Genomic DNA, 25502 nt, shown 5'->3' with positions numbered 1-25502 from the left:
AGGAATTTCTGACATCTTTTACCAGTACCTGACACATATCACTTACCCAACAGTTGGATCAAGTGCTATTCCTCTAGGATTTCCAAGATTTTCAGCAATAAGAGTCACACGGTTTGTTCCATCCAAGTTAACCATATCTATTCTGTTCACACTGGTCTCGACCACATATAGTTTATTGTTAACCCAATCCACTGCTAGATTTTCAGGTGTGTCAACTGAAACATTTAAAACTTCTTGGAAATCAGAGCCATCAATATTAATAGAAAAAACCTGAAAGCAATACAAATATTGTCAGTGCCCACATGATGTTTTGCTAATCACAAGACACATGGCACTTGTCCTTTATCATCACATTGAGCACAGATCCACAATTGGCCATTAGATACAACCAAGTTACCCACTAAGATATTCCTTAGCTTATGTTTTTTTGCAAAAATTTGGAAAACAATGCAAAAACTACAGGAAGCTTGCCTTCAACTAGCATTTCTGCAAAATGGACAAGGTAACAGACTAAAACTGCCTTGTGCTTTATCAAACATGACAAATTGCTGGATTAAAAAAAAACAGATGAGGAAAGTACATCTTGCTTTCCTGGAATCTAACAAACCCCAGTATTTTCATTAATTGAAAACAACTGAACATGCTTTAGCAAAGCTCTCATCAGTGACCAGAAACAAGAGGGGGAGCTCTTACTGCACCAACAACTAAGGCGAAATTGCGAAGTGAAGACAGAAGGGGAAAGCTCTCTGTCCTGACAGAAAGGAGAGAACTCAGCGTTGCTTCTGGTCTCCCTTACTTAAGGCTAATTTTAACAGCATCATGCTCAAGAAGAAATAGTGTTGTTATGTTACAAGCAAGCTCAGAGCTACATGAAGCAAACAGTATAAACACAATAATTTTACATATACAGTAATCATGTGATTCTAACACTGGGTAATATGAAAAGCTAGGAACCATTATCCCTTTTTTGGAACAACAGCATGAGGTTTGGAATGTATTCAAATGAAAATCCAGATTATCACAAGTAAATATATACAAGAAAAATAAGAGCTGAAATAACAGTATCATTTTAAATATTCTTCAGGTCCAGGTAACAATAATCAAGCAAACCATTTAACTGTCTGTTCTGTCTTTGGAAACCTTGTTGACGGAAGAGCTTATGGGCATTAGGTTATCAGGCAGTACACTAAATGAGATAAAGATGACAGAGAAAACAACCCACAGTTTTCTGGTTTAGTTTACATCTTAAAAAAAAACAAAACAAAACAAAACAAAAAAACCAGGACAACCAAAACAAATCCCCAAATAATACTTTTATTTTAAGACATCACGTGGAAATATGCATCATATAATAAAATTCTTAATGTCATTGTTTTCATCTGGCTATTCTAGGTAGGACTTAATTAGATTAATTAATCCTAATTAATTAATTAGGATTTAACTATATTGGGGCAGGTAAAAAGGCAGTCCTGGCCATCTGGGCTGTGCAGTGAAAAAAAAAACATATTATCTTTTGTTTATACCTTTTATAGAGATAGCATAAATCTCCTGTCTCATGGAAGTTCAGATTTGACCCTGACTTAATTCAGCCATTGTCAATGCAATTGCAGTAATGGGAACACACTGCAGTGAAAATAAAAATGCCATAATTGTGAACAAGTCAAAAATTGTGCATACAAATCCTGTCCTACTTGACAGCCATGCAGTGTGCTTTCCAACAGAACCAACGTGGCGCTGTAGTAGAAACTATAGTTTACATCTTATGTGTAGGTTCAGAATAACGAGTGACACCAAATTGATCCATACGTGGTGTCAGCAGGAGGCAGGCCATGGATTCTCCTTCACTCTGCATGACAATCAACATGGGGATGAAGACTGTGGAGTTTCAGCATTTGACCTAGGACTTTTTTTGCTTCAGTAAGTTATACACAGAGAAAAACAATGAGGGTGAAGTCCAACTTTCACAAGGGTCTCCAGACTGTTTTTTAAAATTACTCTGTTTTACTGTATCTTGAAGCTAAAATATTTCCTCTTAAAAAAAAAAAAGTAACAAAATATTGGCTCATTTCACAAAATACTGTCAATATTTGTTATCCAAGCTCAATTACAGTGCCATTTGAAGTATATGAAGAAATCTGATTTTTATCATCTTGGAAGGCACACAGCTTTTACATTTTAAATGATCATGTTTCAAAAAATTACCAAGAAAAATTTGTTCAGTTTTGAAAGAATGTCTACTATTTCTCTTAATTAGTTTTTTGGACTTCATCTCAAGTAAAATTAAAAGTTGCTCAAGACATTCCATATAATAGGATTCTTTGTTTAATATGTCACATGTAATAGTATAGCTGCAAAAACGCAGTCATTAACATAAAACATTTCAAGGGGCTTTTTTGTTAGAAAACAAAAATACAGCCAGCTTCTGCTCTCAAAAATGAAGGCCTATCAACACATTCTGCCTCTTGCAGTTCTCTACTTCCACATACACAAAAACAGTCGTCTTGAAATTTCTACCCACCTTATCTTGTACTGTATCAGTCCAAAAGATTCTGTGCAGGTAAAAGTGAAAGTCCACTCCAACTGCAACCCCACGATTCTGCGACTGCACCAAAGTACGAAAACTTCTTCCATGAAGATCTCCAATCAGTAAATCACGGCCGTTGGAAAAAATAATTGATGCAACACCAGCTGAAAGCAGGGGTGACAAATATATGACTGCTCTGCAGGCAAGCTATTTTGCAAAGGGGCACTGAAATATATACATACTCATTCATACACACTGGACACAAAAGGTTTAAATAGATGCTCAGATTACAATCTGTATAAATGTTTCTATGTGAGTACTAACTTGCTTTGATTTGCCTTTGGTTTCTAGACATGGGCAAACCAGGCAGGAATATGTATTTAAAGCCCTACCAGGTAAAATTTTTACAAAATCCCTGTTCATCTAAACTCCAAAAGACTGTTTCTACTCATCTGTTTCCTTACTTTAGCTCCCTTAATCAAAGTATAAACTTTCTTAAGATTTTTCTGTCCCACGAGATTCAGATATTCCTTGATTCTAGCAGGCAGGCCGTGTTTCTTATCTTTTTATGTACTGCTCTATCCTATCCACTTTCTTCATTCCCTCATCTCATCAGAATATCTTTGCTGTATCTTACAATAGAAGAGAGATTCCAGCAAATCTTTGAAGGAAAGCTCACTTTCAAAGTAGATGCCTGTTGAAAGGCTTGGTGTAAGTCTGACAAGAATATATTGAAGTCTAAGTCCTATTCACCCTACACATAAGACCTTCTCCAATTAAAGCAAAAGTGAATCCAGGGAAACTGATTTAGAGCAGGTATGAAATAATAAGACAACTCACTGGCCCAAAAGTCACACTAAGTTGAATGGAAAGCTTCTCATGAAAGAGACAGAATATTTTTGGAAACAGAACAATCTTTCCCAGTGCTGGCATATGCATGTCTTAATACGGTCAAGCATATTTCATTAGCTCAAAAAAAACAAATCCCTATTTTTTGAGGACATACTTAGAAAACTGAGAGATGATGACTGCTCTGCAGATGTGGATGAAGAAAGAAGGAAGGGGGAGGGAACTGGGCAGTTCATGCTTTTCTAGGAATCAAGACTGCTAATCAGCTACGCCAAGCAGGGACTTCCATTCCCACTGAGTTCCTGCAGGCAGGAACACCTGCCTCACACAAAAGCCTGTTAGGCTATTACATCTCCACAAAGAAGGGCTTCCCAGGGCCTCCTTTCAGAACAGAGCAGGAGGTGAACAACCAGGAGCAGCTGCCTACTGTGGCTGATGGGGAACCACACTCTGTGAGGCAAGCATTCCTGCAGAGTTCAGACTCTGGGACACTAGAAGCCAGGAACATTGTCTCCCTCAGAGGCAAGCGTTTGAGCTCATCATTCAGCAAAAACATCTTCTTGCATGACACAGTCCTTCTAGAAAAAGTGAGGTTTCCTGATTTCTTGATCCCGCTGAGTTCCAACAGGGAGCAGGACAGGAAACCGCCTCCCACAGGAGCAAGATTTTGTCTGTTAAGGAGGGCTCTGGCAACAACCTCCCAACAGTGCAGAAGTCAGGAATGCTGAGAAAGTGCTGGAGCCCAGAAGACATTGTTTTGAGGAGAAGCAGCCCTGATCAGGCAGTCGGCTCCACCAGCCTACAGGTGCCAGCACATGCAGAGTCTCTTGATATTTGCTGATGTTCTGAATGCTGTCCTGACCTTAAGTCCTTAAGGCCAGAGTTGAAATCCAACACAGTTGTATGGCATAGCCATGCAAACTGCCCCATTTTATCTAGCTCTCTTAGTCCAACAACAGCAAGAGACTTGCACTGCTGCACACTAACCTGAAGTGTTGGCCCGACAATGCCGATGATGCTCTAGGAAATAACCTTCCACACAGTGGCACTGGTGATGTCCCACACGATCTTCGCACAGCTGGTCACAGACACCCCACATTTTGCAGTCATCAAAATCTGTCAAGGGAATAAGGCATGTTCATTAACAATGCTTTGTATAAAAGGGATGTCATTATATTTGGGAAGCTGCAAGTTTGTCCTCTCAGCTTGCTTTATATCTGTTTGCAAAACTGTGGTATGGGAAAAGAGGTTTTGTATGTTTTTCCACAAATGTTTCAATTTTCTATTTCTGGATAACAAAACAACTGATGTTTGCTGCCCAGGAGCCTACCCTTCCACCACCCCCTCCCTCCCCAAAAAAACCCACACCTGTCAGGAGAAGAGCAAAAATCGTTGGAAGGGATGTCATTGTTTACTTTCCATAATACCAAATATGTCTGTGCAGTATTCTTCCTGCAACAGAACTATACACTTTGCACACACACACACTTGGCTGGATTTAAGCCCACTCTGAAGGAGAGCCCTACCTTTGTTAGTGCAGTGCTCAAGCTAGTAAGTCCTGTTAAAAGGCAGTGTTTATTAGCTCAGATTTGGTACCATGCTAACAGGTGTCTGATTTCCAGTTAAAAGCTGGCTGTGTACCAGAACCAGCCAGCAAAAACTACAAAGAAGTTCACTTTGGCATGCAAAGTACCATATAGGTAAAATCTGCAGCTAGGATGACCCAGCAAGTTCTCCAGATGTGCTCTACAAGCAATTTCCAGGGTTGCTGCAGAATCTTTTACTTCTAAAATTGTGAAATATTTAACTGGTCATCTTTTAAAAACAAGGATTTTTAAAATTCTGATTTTGTAAGAAAACAAAATATTCAGATCTGAACACTGTCTGGTGTTTCATCCTATCTGGTTATTTAAAGCCCAGGAGATTTCTGACACTACTTAACACATGGTTTTGACACTAGAAGTCTGACCTCCTTCACTTGAAAACCTAAGTAGTATCAGTACATTACATTGCTGGAAACTGGTAATTCTACTGTAAAGCCAAAAAAGGAGAAAATGAGATCTCAAATATTCTTCCTACTGGAACTTCTGGAACATCTATTAACACATAAGTGAAAATGAAATATTTCCTAGATAGTACATTTTGGTACTGAAAAAACGTTATTCTCAGTAGCTTTCCAGCTTCCATATGTGTTACAAACCTTCGGTATATAGTGAGCCAGAAGCAAATGACGAGAAGACAAATTGAAAAGACTATGGTTTCAAAAAGTAATACACTTCGCTAACACTATAGTTTCATTCTTCTGGCCTTAAACCAGTAACATTGATTTAAACTAAGATCTGGAATTACACACTACTGACTGTGAGCCATTGCCCCATGACACATCTTGCTCCCACTACAAATATATGCCTAGATCTCAACAAACCATATTACGTTGACTCAGATTTACAAACCAGAACCAGATAGCTAGGTTTACAGGGCAGTCAAAGAACAACAGAAGACTCGCTGAGACTGCACCACATTTGTGAAGGTGTCCTTCATGTATTTCCCACATAAGAGTGAAAGAACAGAGTAAATTTTGTGCCTGGAGTCAGTGCATTGACTCTTCCTCTCTATTAAGAGCAACCATGCTGTCACTGCAGCTCATACAGCCCTAGGCCACCCAGTATTCTCAAAAATATAGAAATCTCATGAGCACCTGGAATACTTTTAGTAGCACAAACACCATAGCTTGGGTTGAAAACCCATAACAGATATTTACCCAGTTTCTTTTATTAGGCAGTGCTAAACTTCACGATTCTGGTTACTCTATTTCCAGTTACCAAGATAAATTGTTTGTACTACCAAGGGTTTGTGCTACCAAGTTACAGCAGCTACAGAATAGAAATGCATCACCAAAATACCTCACTTACCTCTACATTCTTGCAAATATTCTTTGTTTTCATGTAAATAATGTATATACTGAAATGTCATAGGAGATACAGCCATTCCATAGTGCAAATACAAAGCACCCTTTTCATTTCAAAGTACAATGTTCTACTGTCTTCATATACAGCCACTTTCAAAAAGTACCAAACACTTCAATATCATTAACTGTTTTTCCAGGCATACGACAACACACATCCCTGGAGAGAAACAAACTCTCCCCACGTAACCACTAAAAAACTTGTAAAAAACTTTGATAATAAAACAGCCATCCAAGAGTAAATCTTTTTAAACATAATCATGCTCTCACTATGTCTTTAACAGTCTTATTGAAAGAGATCTTTATGATATCTGTCTGGTTTGTTTCTGTGTCATCATGCTGCCATTGTACTACTTAGATTTTTATTCTTTTGCTGATTCTTGAGATTTTTCTATTTGCCGGTACATCCACCCATTTGGAACTTACTCACCTTCCTGGAATCCAAACTTTCCCAATGAGCTGTGAGAAGATACTAGATATCTGCAATCACTGTACTTCACTTACCAATACAAGTACGACTGTCATTGCTACTTATTGTATATCCTGCAGGGCAATAACACATCCCTCCTGATGGAGAAGAATGACAGCGATACTGGCAACTCAGAGCAGCACAGTGGGATATGTCTAAACAAGGAGATAAAATAGTTCAGAAATACAATTACATGTATTGCCAGTAGAACAGCTTTTTGCCTTACTAACAGTTACAAAGCTATAGTCTTTTCTATGATGAGTCTACAATTTCAGAAATAGCTTCTTAAAACAAATCTGCAAAAGAAATTATGTCTAAAGTTCCACAAAATCACATATGCTTACATACATGCAGGCAAGGAAATGGAAGACAGAAGATAAACTACTACTTATAACAGGTGTTCAGAACAGAGTTAAAGGATAAGCATCAATCTTATATGAACTACCACTAGCAAGTGCCATGTAAAAAGCTGCACAGAGGAAGCCATCTGCAATGCACCAGACCTTTCTCTGGTTCCACACGACCTACTTGTAAACAACACATCCTCAAGCTCCATCTATTGGCACGTAACCTCATCATCTACTCTTTTATACAGAAAAAAACCTACTACATTATATTAAGAAGAATATGTATATTACTCCAATATATTAGAATATATTGCTTGGGTTGTGTCTATGGAGAAACTCTTCTTTATCCTTTTCTGCTCTCTTTCTTCTTCTTTCCTTCACCGCTTCTCCCTTTCCTTGTACTACTACCTAACAGACGATTCAGTGATAGGTGACAAATTATGATTGTAAAGCACTTGCTAACTTCCACCTCTTTCCTTTTCATCTTCCTTTTCCTCAGTTTCTTCTGTTAAATGCCTTGCTTTGCAGCCCACACCTGATGTTGCTACTAAACCACTCAGCAAAGCAAGAGACTCCTTTTAACAATAAAGTTTAATTTCTTATTATTTTTTCTGCCCTCCTATTCCAAAAGACATGATTTTATTAAATAGGAATGTTCCTCTTCTTAGAAAATAAAAATGTAAAATATCTTGGTCCTGATTCTCAGATGGAATCAACGTTCATAAGAGTGAAATTAAGAGGAACTATGCATGCTCATTGCCTCCAACAGAGAAAACCTGGTATATCACTAACTGAAGAACCAGACATCCCAGGTGAAAAGACATTTTTGAAAACTCTAATCTAAGTGACTTAGCCAAGGCTCAGGATACACTAATTCAGTCCTGTGTTCCAATCGGTACACAATATTCCTTCTTACTCATAAAAAGGGAAAAACATAGATATTTAAACAAAAAAGGCATATAGTACACCTTTCCCTGCCTTCTTGAACACATGTTAGGATACGGAGAGTGAGTTAAAATTCTTTTTGTAAAACTTCATGTACAGATTTACAAAAGGAATGGTCTGTTCGCAACATATATGCCTCTTTCAGACCATCCAGTCAGAATGGTGCCAACAAAAATAGTGAGCTTCCAAAATTTCAGCGTTGAAGGTGAATGTAAAAAGATATCAATGCTGATGTTTCTGCTATTCTGTGTATGCTGTTGATTCTAATACATACTGCAATGTCTGCCCGCAGTGATGTTAGTTTCATCTTCTCCTGCAGGGCAGTCTGCAGCCCCATCGCACACTTTCCCAATTGGAATGCAGTGCCCTGACCCAGGGCAGGCCCACTCTCCCGGGTAGCATTCATGGCGACCACTTTCTATGGAAAAGAAAAACAAGAATAATTGAGGAGTATGTTTCAAATAATACTTAGAATTTCTTCCCTAACAGCTTCCCAAAGCATCTCTATCCTTCATTATTCAGTTTCTGGTTCTTGCACACAGCTGGGAAAGACTATAAAAGAAACATCATCTATACTTCCTTTTCATGCTTTCTTTCACCTCCAAAGTACAATGCAAACAATACTTGTGCAGACACATGAATCCTTTTAGTTTTCTGTGTTGTTAGAAACAGTAAAACCATTTAGCTTTAGACTAACAACTGGTGCACCAGGAAGGGAACTATAGTTTTGTGGTTTCAAAACACGTAAAGGCTGTCTCAGTAAAGCGAATAATGCTCATCATAGAAAAGGCCAATGAAAGAGAAAAAAGCCCACACTTTCATTCATTAAAATTTCTGTTTCTTCCACAACAAATCGTGGCAGGAACTAAGTTATTTCCATTTTCAACCAATTGATTTGGGTTATTACGAGCCTCGTGTCTCTTAAGAGATGACTTGAAAAATCTCCCGGGGCGGGGGGGAAGATGTAAGAGAAGATGTAAAAGAAAAAAAGATGTTGCTATATGCTAAATTTAGTTTGCATCATACTCAGTATCACAGCAATAACTCTCACACACACAACAATAAAAAATACTGGTGAAGATAGTGAGGTCTTCCTCTGAAAATGTCATCATTAAAAGTTAGCATTAGTATATACCGCATCCTCTTTCATCTTCATTATCTTCACAATCATCATCTCCATCACATATCCAGCTCTGATGAATGCAACGGCCACTTGGGCAAGTGAAGAAGTTGCCTCTGCAAGTTGCGTAAGCTAAGGAAAGAAACATGACAAAAATCAAACTACTCTTAAGCGACTAAAAGGTTAGAAATAGTAATATTGTCTCATAGATGAATAGCCATTTATACTCTGTCCTGAAAAACTCTGCCAGTTCCATATTTTGTATATAGTGTAACCATTGCTGGTTTGCTCTGGTTTTAGGTATGAACTTTATTTCAGAATACTCTGGTTCTTTACAGAAATGAAAGGGAAGGCTAAATTTCTCAATTAATTGTGCAACTAGATGCAGAGCGCCTTATTAACAAGGTTCCTGAAGGTGGACATGACAAGGAGATGATACTCAAGACATCAGGAGGTAAAATATTTGTATGCCTTCTACTCAGAGAAACAGAGAAAAAAAACAATGAACATTTATGTCAAAGCCCTCCATGGCTGGGAAGCATTCCCTGCTAAGAGTTCAGAAACATTTGTGGGTCTTCCAAAGGACAGGCATTGCCAAAGACATAAAAGAGAAATAATCAGGGCAGGAGGTGGAGGGGTGGGGGAGAGAAATCCTACTGGTGTGAGGTCCTTGGTAGGACAGAGCAACTAAATGGCAACATGTGGCCTTCCAGCAGTGCAGAATATAAAACTAACTTAGATCCTATAAGTAGCAGGAAAACCTTTTTAAATATATATCTCATACAAGTGATAACTCTGCAGCCATGATTCTGGCTGGAGATGCAATACCCTGATTGTGAAGAAAAGAAATTTCCAGAAATGGAACATTCAATTAAAGACCTTACGTGAACATCTAACTAGCTATATAGTTATCTGTCTGTGAAGTTGTACGTTATAGTCACTGGGAATAATTCTAGATCTATCCCATCTATCGGAAAACAAAATGAGAAAAAGAGCCAAACGAATGTGGGGAAAAAAAGAATAGCATGCTGTATCTAACTGAGATTTCAGAGTGAAGGGATTTCCTTTGGGTCATGCTGAAATGAAGAAAATGACAACATGAAGAATCATAGAATCATAGAATCATTAAGGTTGGAAAAGACCCTTAAGATCACCAAGTCCAACCATTAACCTAGCACTGCCAAGTCCACCACTAAACCATGTCCTCGAGCATCACATCTACCTGCCTTTTAAATACCTTCAGGGATGGAGACTCAACCACCTCCCTGGGCAGCCTGTTCCAGTGCCTGACTACCCTTTTGGTGAAGAAGTTTTTCTTAATATCCAACTTAAACTTCCCCTGGCGCAGCTTGAGGCCATTTCCTCTCATCCTATCACTTGTTACTAAGGAGAAGAGACCGACCCCCACCTCGCTACAACCTCCTTTCAGGTAGTTGTAGAGAGCAACAAGGTCTCCCCTCAGCCTCCTCTTCTCCAGGCTAAACAACCCCAGCTCCCTCAGCCGCTCCTCATAAGACTTGTGCTCTAGACCCTTCACCAACTTCATTGCCCTTCTTTGGACACGCTCCAGCACCTCGATGTCCTTCTTGTAGTGAGGGGCCCAAAACCGAACACAGTAGTGTTCAGTGAAAAGAAGTGGAACTGTATGTGTTAAGAAGCAAACTCACTGAATCTAGCAAATTCAAATTGTAACCACACACCCAGGCGCTCCGAAGCAAAGACAACCTGAAAAAAGTCTATCAAAGTAGCACTGCAATTTCATCTTTCCATACAAAAAAGTCCTTGTAGAACAGTGGCTAGCTTTTGATGGCTGTATAGCCAACAATCTACTTCCTGCTGTCTGCTTGAACCAGTTCTTAGTAGAACAGTTAAAGAAAGTGGAAAGAAAAAAAAAAAAAAAAAAAAAAACACAGAAAAATCATACTGCAAGAATTTTCATCACTCCTATCTCCACAGTCATCATCATGGTCACAGATAAAGGCTCGCGGGATGCATTCTCCGTTAGCACACTGAAACTGCGTACTGGTACATCCATGTGCTGAAAGAGATTTTAGCACAGAAAGACATACAGAAAATCTGTCAGAAAAGTACAATCTTTAACTCTAAAAGAGGGTCTATAAAGCATATTTGTTCGGGATCACTCTGCATGTGGTACTTACTGCAATTAGCTTCATCAGAAGAATCTCTGCAGTCAACTTTGCCATCACATCGCTGGCTTGCATTAAAACATGCTCCATTTGCACATGATAACTGCTCACATCTTGGGTAGTCTACAAAAAGAAATACTTCAGTATTAGCATGAATGTTAGACTACATAATGAGTCATATATATGCAGTGTCAACAGAATATCTTGATTTACAGGAAAACAAAAAATACAAAACTTGCTGCATTACTGCTGACAAACAATCTATTTATCCAGTATATTGTCTCCTCCAACAGATATTTAAGAATATCCTCTAGGCAGATGCTACAAAACATCACAAGAACCAAGGGAAAAATTAGATGCCCTCCCACACCCCAAAAGGATTTGCAACCCAAACAGTTTACAATATGATAGAAAACAATGCAAACAAGACAGTAAAGCAAGCAGTGAACATTTATTTTATTTACTTGTACCTCAGTTTTATACATTATTGACCTTAATAAAACAACGTAAAACCAATTCTGAAAATACTTACACATACAAGTAGTCAGTGAGTTCAGTGGAACTATCCAACAAACTAAGCATGTGCATGTGCTAGAGTTGAGTAAGAGAATATGAGCTTAATTTGGCTCATTGCCGTTTAGACAAAAGTTACTTATTTCAGGCAAATGGCAAGTATGAAAGCAAATAAATGCTCGTTTTAGAAGTGAGATTTATTGAACCTTTGCCTCTATACAGAAATACAGGTAGGTAAATGAACAGAAATGTGAAACGGAATAATGAAATTTCATTTTGCACCTTTTAGATTTTCAGTTTGAATTCTTATCCCATTTTATTTCCATATGAGTTAATAAAGCAGATAGAGTAGGCTCTCACTTAGGCACATTTTAATTCATACTCTTGGAATTCAAAACATGGATTATAAAATTACTCAAGCAGAACTCAGAAAAGCTGCAATTTTTCCAGGCAGTGGAAAACTGTTTTCCTTACTTCTGCTGTTCTATATATCATCAGATTACCACTAAACTTCAATCACCTATGGAATAGGCTTATATGATTTTAACTGTAAAGTTCTTAATATGAGAGGATAAACAGCTGTGTTGATGTCCGCTACAAGTCTAGCCAGACTATCTCCCTGACTGATTCATTTACATTTCATTCATTTTCACTGCAATTAATATAAGTCCGCAATTGGCAAGTATGTGCCTAATCAGAGAACAGTAGTTGCAGATTACCAGGGTTCCAGCTACAGCATTCCTACCTGTGGCCTTCTGGTGCTAGTTCCCTGACTTTCCATTCCAAAAGCCTGCACTGACAATGCCAACACATGCCCTAAACATGATTAGCATCATTTAGCCCCACTTCTCAATCAGACAAACTCCTTTCTAACACAGACATCTCATTCTTTTCTTGCTTGGGTTAGGCTTATGAACCACTCATAAAGATTCAGAAATGTTAACTCTGCCTACAGAAAGAAAGGCAGGCTTGACCTGGGGCCATGTTTTATGCTCACTGTGGAATCAACGCTTCTTCGCTGTCTGGAAGCAGAGAAGCCATCACAGAGAGGAACCCTCAAGAGTTCTATGGCATAGCAGGAAATAGCTATGGCAGTACAAGAGTACTCTTAAGTATTATGGGGCACATATAAGAAAAAGAACAATAAAAGGTATTTGTTTTGTAACCGCACTGAAGTGGGCAAGCTTTTAAGGGGATTTATAATGGACAGTCTTGTAATTTTCCTCATCTTTCTTCATATCCCACAGAAATACCTCCAGTGATGTTCCAAACTGTTTCTGATGAACTCAATGTCAAACAAATAGGAAGTTGAACCCATTGCTTCGCACTGCCTGTTTCTTCAAGAATGCCCAGGCAAACTAAGGATCTAGTCAGTAATAAAATTTTCTCAAGCTCATATTAAACTCCCTTAGAAGAAGGGAGACTTTGTCAAAGTTTTCTCTCCTGCAGCAAGCTTGGAGAAGTCCTCAGCCTGGAAAAATCTTTATTATATAATATAATCTAGTGCATAAATGCAAAACATTATAAAAATACCAAGTAGGGCAATAAGTAAAGATGTTTTGAAGACCCTTCAAATTACAAATTCTGACTACATTGGTGATTTACTAGAATGTGAACAAACACTTCTTCCTTATTTTCTTTTCAAATCTGCTTGGTGTACACATTCTTTATGTTAAGTTGCAGAAGCAAGAATGTTCTTTGAAAAGCCCGATGGAGATGAATTTAACTTTTAAACTCTGTACAGGTAATCCCATTCCCAATCCCCTGTCTAAATACCAAGCTTAGTAAATTATAGTTCTGATCACAGCTTTCTCACTGATCTGAAAGATATTTTTCACTGCATTGTACATTGTACTCTTCGTACCTTACAGCATATTATTTTAATAAAATGGTTTTAATTATTTGGGACATTAAGAACTAATCCTCATGAATAATGGCAAAGCTGTGAGTTACACCAAAGGCTGTAGCCAATGCACTGCAGCGTTCAGGAGCATCTGTGCCATCAGGAAAGTTCCACAGTAGCAAGGACATCCATCCACACTTTTCTAGGAGGTGAAGTAACAAAGATACAAGAATCAAGCTAGAAATGTTGGCTTCTGTGAGGGCCAACCACTGCACTACACTTTCCAACAGCTTCTAGCTAAAGGCCCCTGTGGAAATCACACACAAGATGCACCTATTGCATTGTGTTTGTGGTGGACTCCGTTGATGTTGAGAGAATGAAGGAAGCCAAAAGAGAACTTCATAACAATATTAGGATATCTGAAAACAAAGGAGTGCCTGTCCTTGCAGTTGCAAAAAAACAGGACTTAAACTCCCTTTCTTTCTCTCCAAAATTTAGAAAACATTAGGAATGAGTGAGATGAATTCTTCTACTCCCTATCAACAAATGGTAAGTTCTGAACAGGAAAAGAAAAACCCTGACCTTGGCAGTGGGGAGCGTAGCAATAGGATGAACCCCTAAACTGGAAGACCTCTACAATCTAGGTTAATGAAAAGCTCTCCAGCAAAAAAAGTCTGGAAAGTGAGTATCATGACATTTTGAATTTAAGTGGGAAGGTCTTACATTAGTCACTGCATTTGGGGCTTGCACAATAACCATTTCCTAGCTTTTATTTGATTTTTTTTTTTTTAAAAAAACCTAAAGATTTCTCTGTACGCACCTGATCCCAGAGCAATGCATTTGGGTATAAAAATCCATAGCTATGCAAGAACTGATACTGATCAGAGGAGCTGATCTCTGTTCTAGGGGGCGCGTGAAAAAAGTGTCAGTGCTCTGAGAGTGACCTGGAACTATGCAAAAACCAAAGGAAGGGTTCTCTTCCAGGGACTCGGAGATGCTGTTTTTTTCTAGGTCAGTGACAGATGAATTAGAAAGAGCTAAAAAGGAAGGATGAGGTTCTGAATTAAAAGGACGACAAGGTAGGCAGTTTGCATCTAAGGAGGTCTGAGAATACAGCTGCATGAGAGAGTGAAAGTATAAGACTGAACATGGGATTAGGAGAGAAAAGTAAAGGGACAGAAAAATATAAACACTGTTTCCTTTCACCTTGCTTTTAATTGTGAAGAGCCTCCAACATGAATATTGTTTTCTTTATCTTTTCCTCCCAAGAAACTTTGGCTAATTACAGAAAACTGAAAAGAGGAGATCTTTTCCTAGTGATCACAGTTCCTAGAAGATAATGCGAGCTTTGTGAAAACAGGGGGAAATCCAGCTACATTCATTCCAGTGCTCAGGAAGAAAGGGAGCTCTTCTTTCTCTCCTGTTCTTCTCAGGCATCTCTTTTACTTAGCCAAAATACTTCTCCACAATCTGTCTCCCCGTGGTATGTCAGCAGTTCAGCTGCAAAATATAAACAACTGGCAAACGCCAGCACAAATGACAGATGAGGCACCTTGCTCCTTGTAACCCACAAACTGGTTTGGGGCAACAGTTGCAAACACATTTAAATAGTATGTTTCAATGTACGCATGTGGAAGATGCTTGAAAGCTATGTCACAGGAATTGCTAAACCTACATTATTTTGCTCTCTGCCTAACACTTTTGTTCTGCAAGCTGGAAATAAATCCATACAAAAACAGTAACAGAAAATAGTTGCAACTGGTATGTGATTCAGCAGACACTGATTTCTGTCACAGAGTCATGAAATGTAACCTTCTGTAACCCTAAGCCATGTTACAAGAAGGAGAAAGGAAAAAAAGGGGCAATTTCCTACTTCCAAGTGTCATTCTTTTATTGTAGCAACATTTCAAAACACTTTACAAAATAAAATTAATTAAAACCCTCTGACTCACTGCCATAAGTCACCACCTCACACTGGGCAAATAATTGCCCAGACAGCTCATAGCCAGTCAGAGACACCAGGAGGAAGACTTACTCCAAGCCAAAGAGTCCTATGAGCTACATGATATTGGGTAGTGTTCACAGCAGAGATGCTTTGAGAGCTGGCAGACTGACCAGGCCCTCATTCCTGGCCTTAATTCCCGATTTTGATCCCTGCCGCTCTAGTCTTTGGCTGCCTTCCTTACCTTGCTACAGTTTTGCTTCTTCCCTGTCCCAAACTCTCCCTGACGGAGATATTTCCTTCAGCCTGAACTTTTGCCTTTTCCTGTAGCTGTTATACATAATTTGTCCAACACCAAGAATGTTAGCCTCTGACCATGGCCCTTTTCTTCCTTCTTGGACTACATCCCTTATGATCTCTTCAGTTCTTGATCTTTGTTCACTTTCACCCTGATCTCTGCAAATTCATCCCAGACCTGGCTACCCACTTCCTGACCACAACAGCTATTTAGCATAGCAAACAAGAGGCAGGAATTAACAGGTTAGGCAGTTGACCCATGGCAGCAACTCAACATCAAAATTAGAAACAAAAATCCAGAGTTTCTGGGCCTGTACTCAGCCCATCAGCCTCAAACAACATGGCTTTAAAATGCTTCCCCTTTCCCCCTCAAGGCCTCAGTGCAGTGCTCAGCTGCCAGAGCTGTATCCAGGAAGGTTATTCTGTCAGTCACAGCAAAGCAAAATGGACATGGCTGAAAATTTTCATTTTTCAACTACAAAGCTGAGGCAGGAGAGAGAGTTCTACCTTTAATTGAAAGAAACATGGAAAAATGACACCAGTATTGGCTGCTTACTCTCAAAAAGTATTTGCTACCCCAAATAGTCTGCCATTTCATTCTACAGTTCTATAGTTTTAAAATGAAAGTATTTGCTAGCTGCTGACTATTTAAAAAGCTGGAAAAACAACCTGATACATATATTTAAAGAAAAGAAAAACTCACAATTTTATGAAATTAAAACAGCTTCAATGCACTAATTACATGACCTGTAGTTGAAACATTGTTCTGATGTTTATCTTAGCCTCTGCATGGGTAGTTTTCCCTTGCTGTTAATCCTATTAGCAGTAAAATGGACTAAGGCTTTGAATTCCTTTGTTCTATTTTTTTACATGTTTAATTGCTGAGTTACTTCATATCAGTGACATTTTGCATTTGACTAGTTTCTTAAATAATGTAACTTATTCAGCAAAAAAACTCTATCTTCTTTACGATCTAAATCTGCTTCCAGACAGATCAGTGAGTGCAAGGCATAAGTAAACAGACACGATAAGTTTGCATTTTGTTATGCTCTGTGAAATAACAGAATCAATTCTAAATAGCTTTTTTCTTTCATTGTTCATGGATGTTTCATTTTTATTTATGAAACCTTTTAGTGTAAATTAAGGGAAAAATAATGACAAAGGAAAAGGCCAAAATAGCGATATTCCTCTTGTATTTGTTTGTATCAGACAGTGTGGAAAAGGAAATGGACGAGACAGTGGGAAAAACTAATATTCAAAGCAAATGTTAGAATCTGCTTCAAAACAGTAAAATTTAACACTTATACTAATCCCTACTGTATAGTTAATCATAAAATCACCAAATTATTAATTTTATCTTACAGCTTCTGTTTAAAGTTCCAGGCCTTGCTAAGACAGAGAGGCAATAAAATTAACCATCCTTTCTGGAAGGCTCTTGTCATTACATTCTTCTTGATTCTCTTGTCTTCAGCACCATCACATTTCTTTAAACTAGTCCAACAGTCCTACTTTCAATGTTCCAAGTCACAGTCATTCTTCTATCTTAGAGGGACTGTCAACACATATTCTAATAAACCAGAGTAGAGGCTGTTGAATGATATGAGGCAGTGTCTCTCCCTGAGGCTAAATATGCTGTCTTCACAACAGTCATGGGGCCTACTGGCTGATGCAGCAATGACTGCGTTTCCCACACAGCAGTAAAGCGCTACTGTTCGGGCATCTAGAGGCCCCTTTCCAACCCGCCTTTTTAATTTACTTAGTTGAGAATGTTAAACATGAAATAAAACGTGCACTTCAATTTTCAAACATCACAGCAGCTTCTAGTCTGAAGAAAGAATTGTGAGTATTGTCTTTAGGACTCCACTCCCAGACTGCCACAGATATACTGCACTATAACGATCACACCATTTCATCTGGCTGTTCCACAGTGTATTCAATGACTACTCACAGATTTCTCCGAGGTGCTGAGTAGTTCCTTTTATAATTCACAGATAATGCATTTTTTTAAACAAATATCTTTTCTTCGGGATTTTTAAATGTGTCACAGATTTGCTAAATTAAGTTACCAATCTCTTTTCTTCCTCTAAACTTTACAAAGAAAAATGCCAAGCTACAGAAGATATTCTTCCAGTAATGATATGAGGTACTTTGGATCTTGGCTTTTAGTCATTTGTGTTGGTAACTTCAGAACTGGCTGTGGGTCTATTACATGGAAAAGTTCCAATCTGGCTGTCTCAGCAACCTTTTATTCCAGAGTACCATATAGTTCTAAAACACCTTTCATTCTACAGAGTGTACATTTTAGCCACTTGTGAGTCAGGGATAAAACGCACTAGCAGTTGGCTGACCATGTAATATGCTGGTTTTCCTTTACACAGCATGTGCATATGCCCTTTTTTCCTCCAAGTGCAGCCATTAACATTTTATTATTTGCTTCTTTATCCATTCCTTAGCATCCTAGCCTCTTCCCCCACCTCCTGACCCAGGTCTGGTTCTGAGCGAAGTTTACAGTTATGTCTTTTTACCAAAGGAACACTAAGTTCCAACAGCTAGAACAGCAGCTCATATGTTAAATGTCACTCGTGACATGTGTAAAGCTTTTCCTTAATACTAACAATGAACGGACATGCTGTTACATACTGGTAAAAACATCTCTGAAAGATGTGGCCTCTATTCTGTGGCCAGCTATTATAGAATCATAGAATCGCTGGGGTTGGAAAAGACCTTTAAGATCAAGTCCAACTGTTAACCTAGCATTGCCAAGTCCACCACTAAACCATGTCCCTAAGCATTGCATCTACATGTCTTTTAAATACCTCTAGGGATGGGGACTCAACTACTTCCCTGCGCAGCCTGTTCCAGTGCCTGACTACCCTTTCAGTGAAGAAAAGTACGACCCTAACAGCCTTTCCCTCATCCACTAAGCGGGTCACCTTGTCATAGAAGGAGATGAGGTTAGTCAAGCAGGACCTGCCTTTCATAAACCCATGCTGACTGGGCCTGAACCGCTGGTTGTCCCATGATCCCCTGGTTGTCCTGGAAAGGTTGTATCCTTTCCATCAGTATTCAACCTAGGCCAGGATCTAGGGAGGCTGTCACCAGACAGTCAGGCAGCCTCCACTCTGGGGAAGTTAGACTGAAAAAAACTACTTGTCCATCTTCATTTTGTTGGCACAATATAAACAGCTTATCTGAATACAATATGACTCAATGCTGCTTCATCTCCACAGGAAACTGCAGTCTAGAATACAAATGCTTTTGAAAGGGTCAAAGTCCCTCAAAGAAGTGATTTGAGGTCAAATTCTGCTTTTCTGTACAGGTTATAGTCACCACTGATTTCATAAGGAGTATGCAAAAAGAATATGAAAAAATTTGGCAAAGTTAGCTCTGAGTCTCCCGAGGCTTTAAGTCATTTAAACATGGTTGGTTTTTTCCAATGCAATATTAATTATATTTCTGAGAATGACAAACAAGAAGCCCTGATCCTATGGTAGCAGTTTGCATTTGAGTTCTGCAATAATGGATCGGTATCAGAACATCAGCTCTAATACACAAAAGAATCTGAAATGAAACTCTCATAACAAGAAGCATATTGTGGTCATCCTGTCCATCAACAAGCCCTTTAATCTTACACATTTATTAAAATGCCACAGAGAGATGAGATGAAACCAGATCTAGTGCTAAGAGTTAAGACTCACGGCAGACTCTTTCATCTGTTCCATCAGTGCAGTCCTTTACTCGATCGCACCAGTATGCACTCGGGATACACTGTCCATTTGAACATGTGAACTGCTGACTTGAGCATGTCCTTCCAGCTGCAAGAAACAGGCACTCAATCAGTCTTTTCCATCAACCAAGATTTTTTATGCAGAAAAATATTTTCCCTCTTCATCTTTAACTACTCCATCCTTCTCACAAATATTAGCCTAAGACTTTCTCCCCTGTACCTTTGTGTGCTCAAGGAGATTAAAGAACACTTGACAAGCACATGGCAGATAACATAGCTCTGAGGCCTTCTGTAGCCTGCAAGGTCACTGCTTTTCTCCACTGAAGGGGTTGACCTCTAGGTTAACAATTACCTCGCTATAATTGTTCTGCCTAAAAGATTAAATTACCAATTCTCACTGTTTTAAAGTTTTCTCTTATTTTGTTTACTGGGTCAAAATCTGCCAGTAACTGTATGTTATTTGGTCAACTAGAATGCCACAATGTAAACACAGCAAAGCTGGAGGTAAGACACTGCTTTCTAATATACCCAGGGCCTCAACAGTCAGGAATATTTTACATCCATAACTAATAGAGGATCAAGAATGATTATGTCTCTTCTTGTGACAGCTGTGTCAGTGAAAAGCAACCACATAAAACTGTACAATTCCACTTTGATTCCACTACAGCTAAATTAAACTCTCTGTTCTTCTTAGGCAAATTAATTGAATCTGTGAAGATATAGCTGAAGGGCAAAATTACTGCTAACTTTTCCTCCTTTCTGCCACCTGCACATTTGTTTCTTTCAAACTCATGCTATATCTCAACACCATCCCAGTCTATACACTGGCATCTGGTCTGCTGCTTTACGGGGGCTCTCTATTTCTTCTTCTGCCAGCAGTGTTCCCCAAGTAAGATCAGCTACTTGGATACTAGTGCCACGAGGAAAAACAAGAGCAAGACAGTGAAGTAAAACAAATTTGTTTTAATTCTGTACATGTGACTTCCAGAGCTGTCAGCCATTTTTCTCAGGAAAAATTTTTAATGTTTCAAGAAGGAAAAGCTCCTCCAGGATTCCCAAGCACAGATATAAAAAGTCCCTTTAGAAGAATAAGGACAAATACCAGGAGATGGCTCAAAAACAGCAGCAGCAGCAGCAGCACAGTGCCACTCTATAGTTACTAACACTCATGATTAACCAGTACATGAAGAATGATGTTACCAGTGACCTAGTTCAAAAGTCAACTGAGCTGTTGCTCGTTTTGCATTTTGTATGTACAGATTCCTTAGTTAAAACATAACCAGCAGTTGTGCTGACACCTTCTCAGAGGAAGAGGGGAGCAAAAGGCAGTTAACCTTAGTTCCAATCTTTCCAAAAGGCAGTTAACCTTAGTTCCAATCTTTCCATCCTCAGTGGGAACAAGTGTTAACATATAAAAGCACAAACCAAGTCTGGGAGCAAGATCCTCCCAAAACTTAAACCTGTGAACTTCCCCAGAATCAAGGGGGTTAGTGAGTAGCTCCAGAGCTGTCCAGTTTAAAGAAGTTATCAAAAAATTATACATAGAATCAAAAGGAAATGAAATTAATCTTATCCTCATCACTTAAAGTAACTTCTAATACTATAAGTAGCAAGAAATCAGTTCTTCAGAACACTACACCACTTGTTCTTCCTGTCTTATGCAATAACGCAGAGAATGTAATTTGGTGCAATAATCACCTCTGTTCACTGTTCATCACTTCAGCACGTACTTAACTGTATGTAGCCCTTAAACTGCTTAGTCACAAAATTCGAAAATCAGAGTAACATACTTTATTATTATCAGTATTTATCTTGCTATCAATACTGAAAAAGGAAAGAGCCTATGGCTATGGTAGTTAGGCTGCTAAATGATTTCTTTGCTCTAAAATATACAGAGAACATTAAACACTTCAGTTTAAAACAGCAATTTGAACATGATTATTATGCATATGATTGACAGCATATTAAAGTGAAATACCAATAGGAATTATGTCCTAAGTTTAAGCTATCAAATGATAATGAAAGACTAGACCTTCACCCCATACTAGGACTTTTGGTATTCATCCTATCTGAATATGAGAAAGAATGGTTCTGGTCATTTTAAATAATAATGGCATTAAATAGCATCACTGAGAATGGTAGAAGAATCTTTAGCAATGTTTACTTCAACTGACTGATAATTTCTCCTTTTTATATATGTATAAATTTCAAAATTTTCTAGGAAGGAATGAACTTTTTTTTTTTTTTTTAATAATAATTCTGAGATGCCAGTATGAATTTTGTTATGCAATAAATAAAGCTACTTTTTCTGTGACTGAGACAGTGTTTGGACATCAGAGGTTTATGTCTATTTCACCATTTTTGGAACTACTAAATTTTATATCGCCTATAAAACTAATATGCACTGTATATTTTTCTCCTTTTTTTCTCTTTTCCATTAACTGAAACATCAGCAATTTTCAGATTTCAAGACCTGGAGATGTCTTTTTGGACATATTTTCTGTATTATATCTATTTCAGATTTCAGGTTATTTCATTTCTAGAAACTGCTTTAGAGAGACTCTTCTGGTAAAAGCTGTACTTACAGCAGGCTTGTTGCTCTATGTTCTCAATATGCTGCTATGTGAATCACCTTTTTTTCACAAAGCTGGTATAATGTTAGAACTTAAATACTTACAGCATTGTTGATGCTCATCTGAGCCATCTTCACAGTCTTCCTCATCATCACAAACCCATGACTGTGGGATACATTCGCCATCAGTCTGACATTGAAACTGATTTCCCTCACAGGTAGGTTGTGCTAGTGTAAGCAACAACAACAACAAAAAAATTGTCATTTCACAGACATCTGGGAGAGCACTTTCAAAGAAAAAAATTAAATAAGGGAAAAGAAGACTTAAGGTTCGAGTGTGGATTGACTGTAACTTCCACTAAGCACATGAAACATTTGACAAACCAAAGAAAATGGACAGAGCAGGGAGCGGAAAGTGGGCCAGCAGAAGGATGTTCAAAAGCAAAATTTAGTTTAGTGAACTCCTGCATATGAATCTTCAGTTTTGTACCCTCCCCTGAAGACAAAGGCTTCCCTCTAGAAGGCAGTTCACAGCAAAAGCTTATGGCTCTGAACTGCCCTCTGGCAGAGCCTCTTTTTTTTCACTTATATATGGAGTCATGCTAGCTTCCCCAGTCTCACAGGGGTCTGTTCAATTGCTCTCACTCCATCTGAGGTGCTCCATCCCTGGTAGGAAGAAGGTCTTTCCAAACAAGGTCATGACTCCTCTCTGAATTCATGAGCCAAAAGTGAGGGTCAGGTTAGAATAATCTGAATGTTGTTGTCCCAGCTCCACTCTGTACTTTTCAAATAGCCAAACAACACGGAGCCATTAGAGAGAAAGATAAAAATAAATGTTTGAAACTGTGTTACAGCTTACTCCATCCCTAGTTAATACTCCTGGGAAGAATCACTAGCACAACACAGTCCTGTAAACAGGACTCTTGTCTTAACCATCTTTTTTCTCAGGATCATGTTTTTGCAGTACTGCGAAGTCAACTAGAAGACATGCACTTCATGCAATTCCTGTTTTAAGAACCAAAGAATAATCTTGCAATATAATTTTAATATTAGGCCAGTTTTAAAACTATCTTCCTAGACACTTATGTTCCCCGCTACCTATAGCACATTAACATATTGTTTTTAAAAGCACAGTTAACTGAAAAAAACTGAAAAGTTTATTTTTCATCTTCCTAATTCATCACAAGAATGAAAATGAGAACAACTCAACTTCATGCTTATAACTATGACAAATGTAGTAAGTGTCAGGGTTTTTTTTTTTTTTTTCACCTTTCACAAAATCAACATGAATTTTAGCCACTCCTGGTTCAAAGCCCAACCACTTCTTCCTATTTGCAGTTCAGAACTAAGCTGAAATAGCAAGCTATAGGACACCATTTTGTTTTGCCAGTTTAAGGCATTCTTCATCCAGAACTGCACTGGTTTTTGGAGCTAACTAAAGTGCAAAGCAACAAATCAGACTGCCAAGCTGTGTGAATGACCTCCAATTATTATATGGGTCAAGCAGCAAAGAAACAATCCAGTGTGAAAAGAAACAACATAAATTAGTCTTTCTCACTCCCCATCAGCTGAGGGGAAAAAACTGGCCTAACCTTTAAGTGGGCCGGTAACTGCACCAGCCCACAAGACCTCAAAGAACACTAGAACCAAGAAGGTAAAACACAGGTGAGTTCCTGAAAAGAAACTGTGGAGGGAATTTCTTCATTTTCACAACTTTTTAACATTCAGCTTGAGAGAATCTTTGTGCATAAATATTACAGCCCATCTGAATGCAACTACTGTCCCAGAGCTGCTGGCACTGGGGATAACACAACCAACTCTAGACAACTAACCAAGACTCTACTTAAGGTGCAGTAGGTACAGCTTGTTGTCTAGGGCCTGAAAGATCCAAAGATTTGGAGCTCAAGCGATGCTGGTGGTAGCTGTACGTACATCCAATATTCAGGATTACTGCAATAACAGAACACAAAACATTTCTACATCTACTTAGAACATTAGTCGTCAAATGAAATGGCATTATTGGACACTCGGACCTTTAAGAGAAAGCTAAGTCATGTTAGAAGTTCAGCTCTACTTGATTTTCTGACTACCAAAGCCAATGGACTGAAGAAATATGACTCTTAAGCAAATTCTGCAGTCATCTCAAACCTAGGGGTTTTCTCCCCCTCCAATATTCATTCTTGTACCACAGGTACGGTTGAGCACATTGGGATCTCAGTATTTCTTATATTACAAAAAAGTTGCACTATAGCTGTTTCACTTACGACAGCCAGCTTCATCTGTATCATCCGAGCAGTCTCTAGCCCCATCACACCTCCAATCTGCAGGAATACAGCGACCATTTCCACAGCGAAACTGCCCCCGCTCACATCCTGTGGTAAAGCAGAGTAACAAGCAGGTTAGCAGTACCAGCACATAAAAACAGACAGTGGAGTGCATTCCTGTCAAACAACTGTAATCTATCTATCACCTTACAGCATGGAAAGGAGAGAAAATAATATTATGATAATACAAAAATATAAGTAAGTATATATATAAAAAAGATCTCTACACACCCAGTCAACCAAAAAAAGAAAAGAACCAGCTCTAAATCTTACAGGACATTTCCCAACTAAATTGTCAGAAAATTCCCATAATTTTATTATTTGTATATTATACAAACAAACAAAAAAAAGGAAAAATAACCCAAACAAGTCTCAGAGGAGCACCTACACTACCTATTTAGCAGGAATGTATCAGTTTTAAATTCACAACCAGACGTAAATAAAGGTAGGGCATCATTTTCCACATTATTTCCAAAGGCTAAATGTGCTAAACATTAGTCCTCCCCAGAGTCTCTGAGGATTTGAAAAAATAATAATAATAATCCCCTTAGCTGATGTGGAAATCTTGTTTCAGCAGTGGCTGCTTTAAAGTATAGAAAGACCTCAGTTTTGTTTTGTTTTTTAATAAGGCTCTAATATTTAAAATCTTTCCTCTGAAGTACAGGAAAGCATGTCTTCAGTCAACATTTGAATAGCAAATAATTATAAAAGAAATTAAGCTTTCAGACATTTATGGCTGATCAAAAGCTATCCTGCTGTCACTCCCTCCTGCTTGACCTACTACAGATTAAGACCTGATAAGGAAGCATTCGTTCCCAGGTGTAAATGCAGCTGGATCAGGCCTTTATTAGAGTCGACTAATGAAATCTCCAGTCCCATAGGAAAGAGAAAATGCACTGTTTATGGCCTTTCGTTATG

The 25502-nt window shown here is 38.5% G+C and overlaps 1 protein-coding gene across 1 annotated transcript in view; it reads right to left on the bottom strand.

The window, feature by feature from the left end:
* The window catches only part of LRP2 (LDL receptor related protein 2), a gene marked incomplete at both ends in the record, with an annotated part of 130997 nt that overhangs the window by 87043 nt on the left and 18452 nt on the right, over positions 1-25502 (bottom strand). Inside the window, 11 exon segments of the mRNA XM_082311876.1 lie at positions 47-270; positions 2519-2688; positions 4361-4489; positions 6843-6962; positions 8374-8517; positions 9235-9351; positions 11144-11257; positions 11379-11489; positions 19660-19776; positions 22366-22488; positions 24525-24632. Of these exon segments, the coding sequence (XP_082168002.1) occupies positions 47-270; positions 2519-2688; positions 4361-4489; positions 6843-6962; positions 8374-8517; positions 9235-9351; positions 11144-11257; positions 11379-11489; positions 19660-19776; positions 22366-22488; positions 24525-24632 (1477 nt within the window).

This window comes from Platalea leucorodia (assembly GCF_965183815.1).
Source record: "Platalea leucorodia genome assembly, chromosome: 5".
Taxonomy (NCBI): Eukaryota; Metazoa; Chordata; class Aves; order Pelecaniformes; family Threskiornithidae; genus Platalea; species Platalea leucorodia.
The sequence above is the reverse complement of the archived record's forward strand: the minus strand, read 5'-3'. Positions and strand labels throughout refer to the sequence as shown.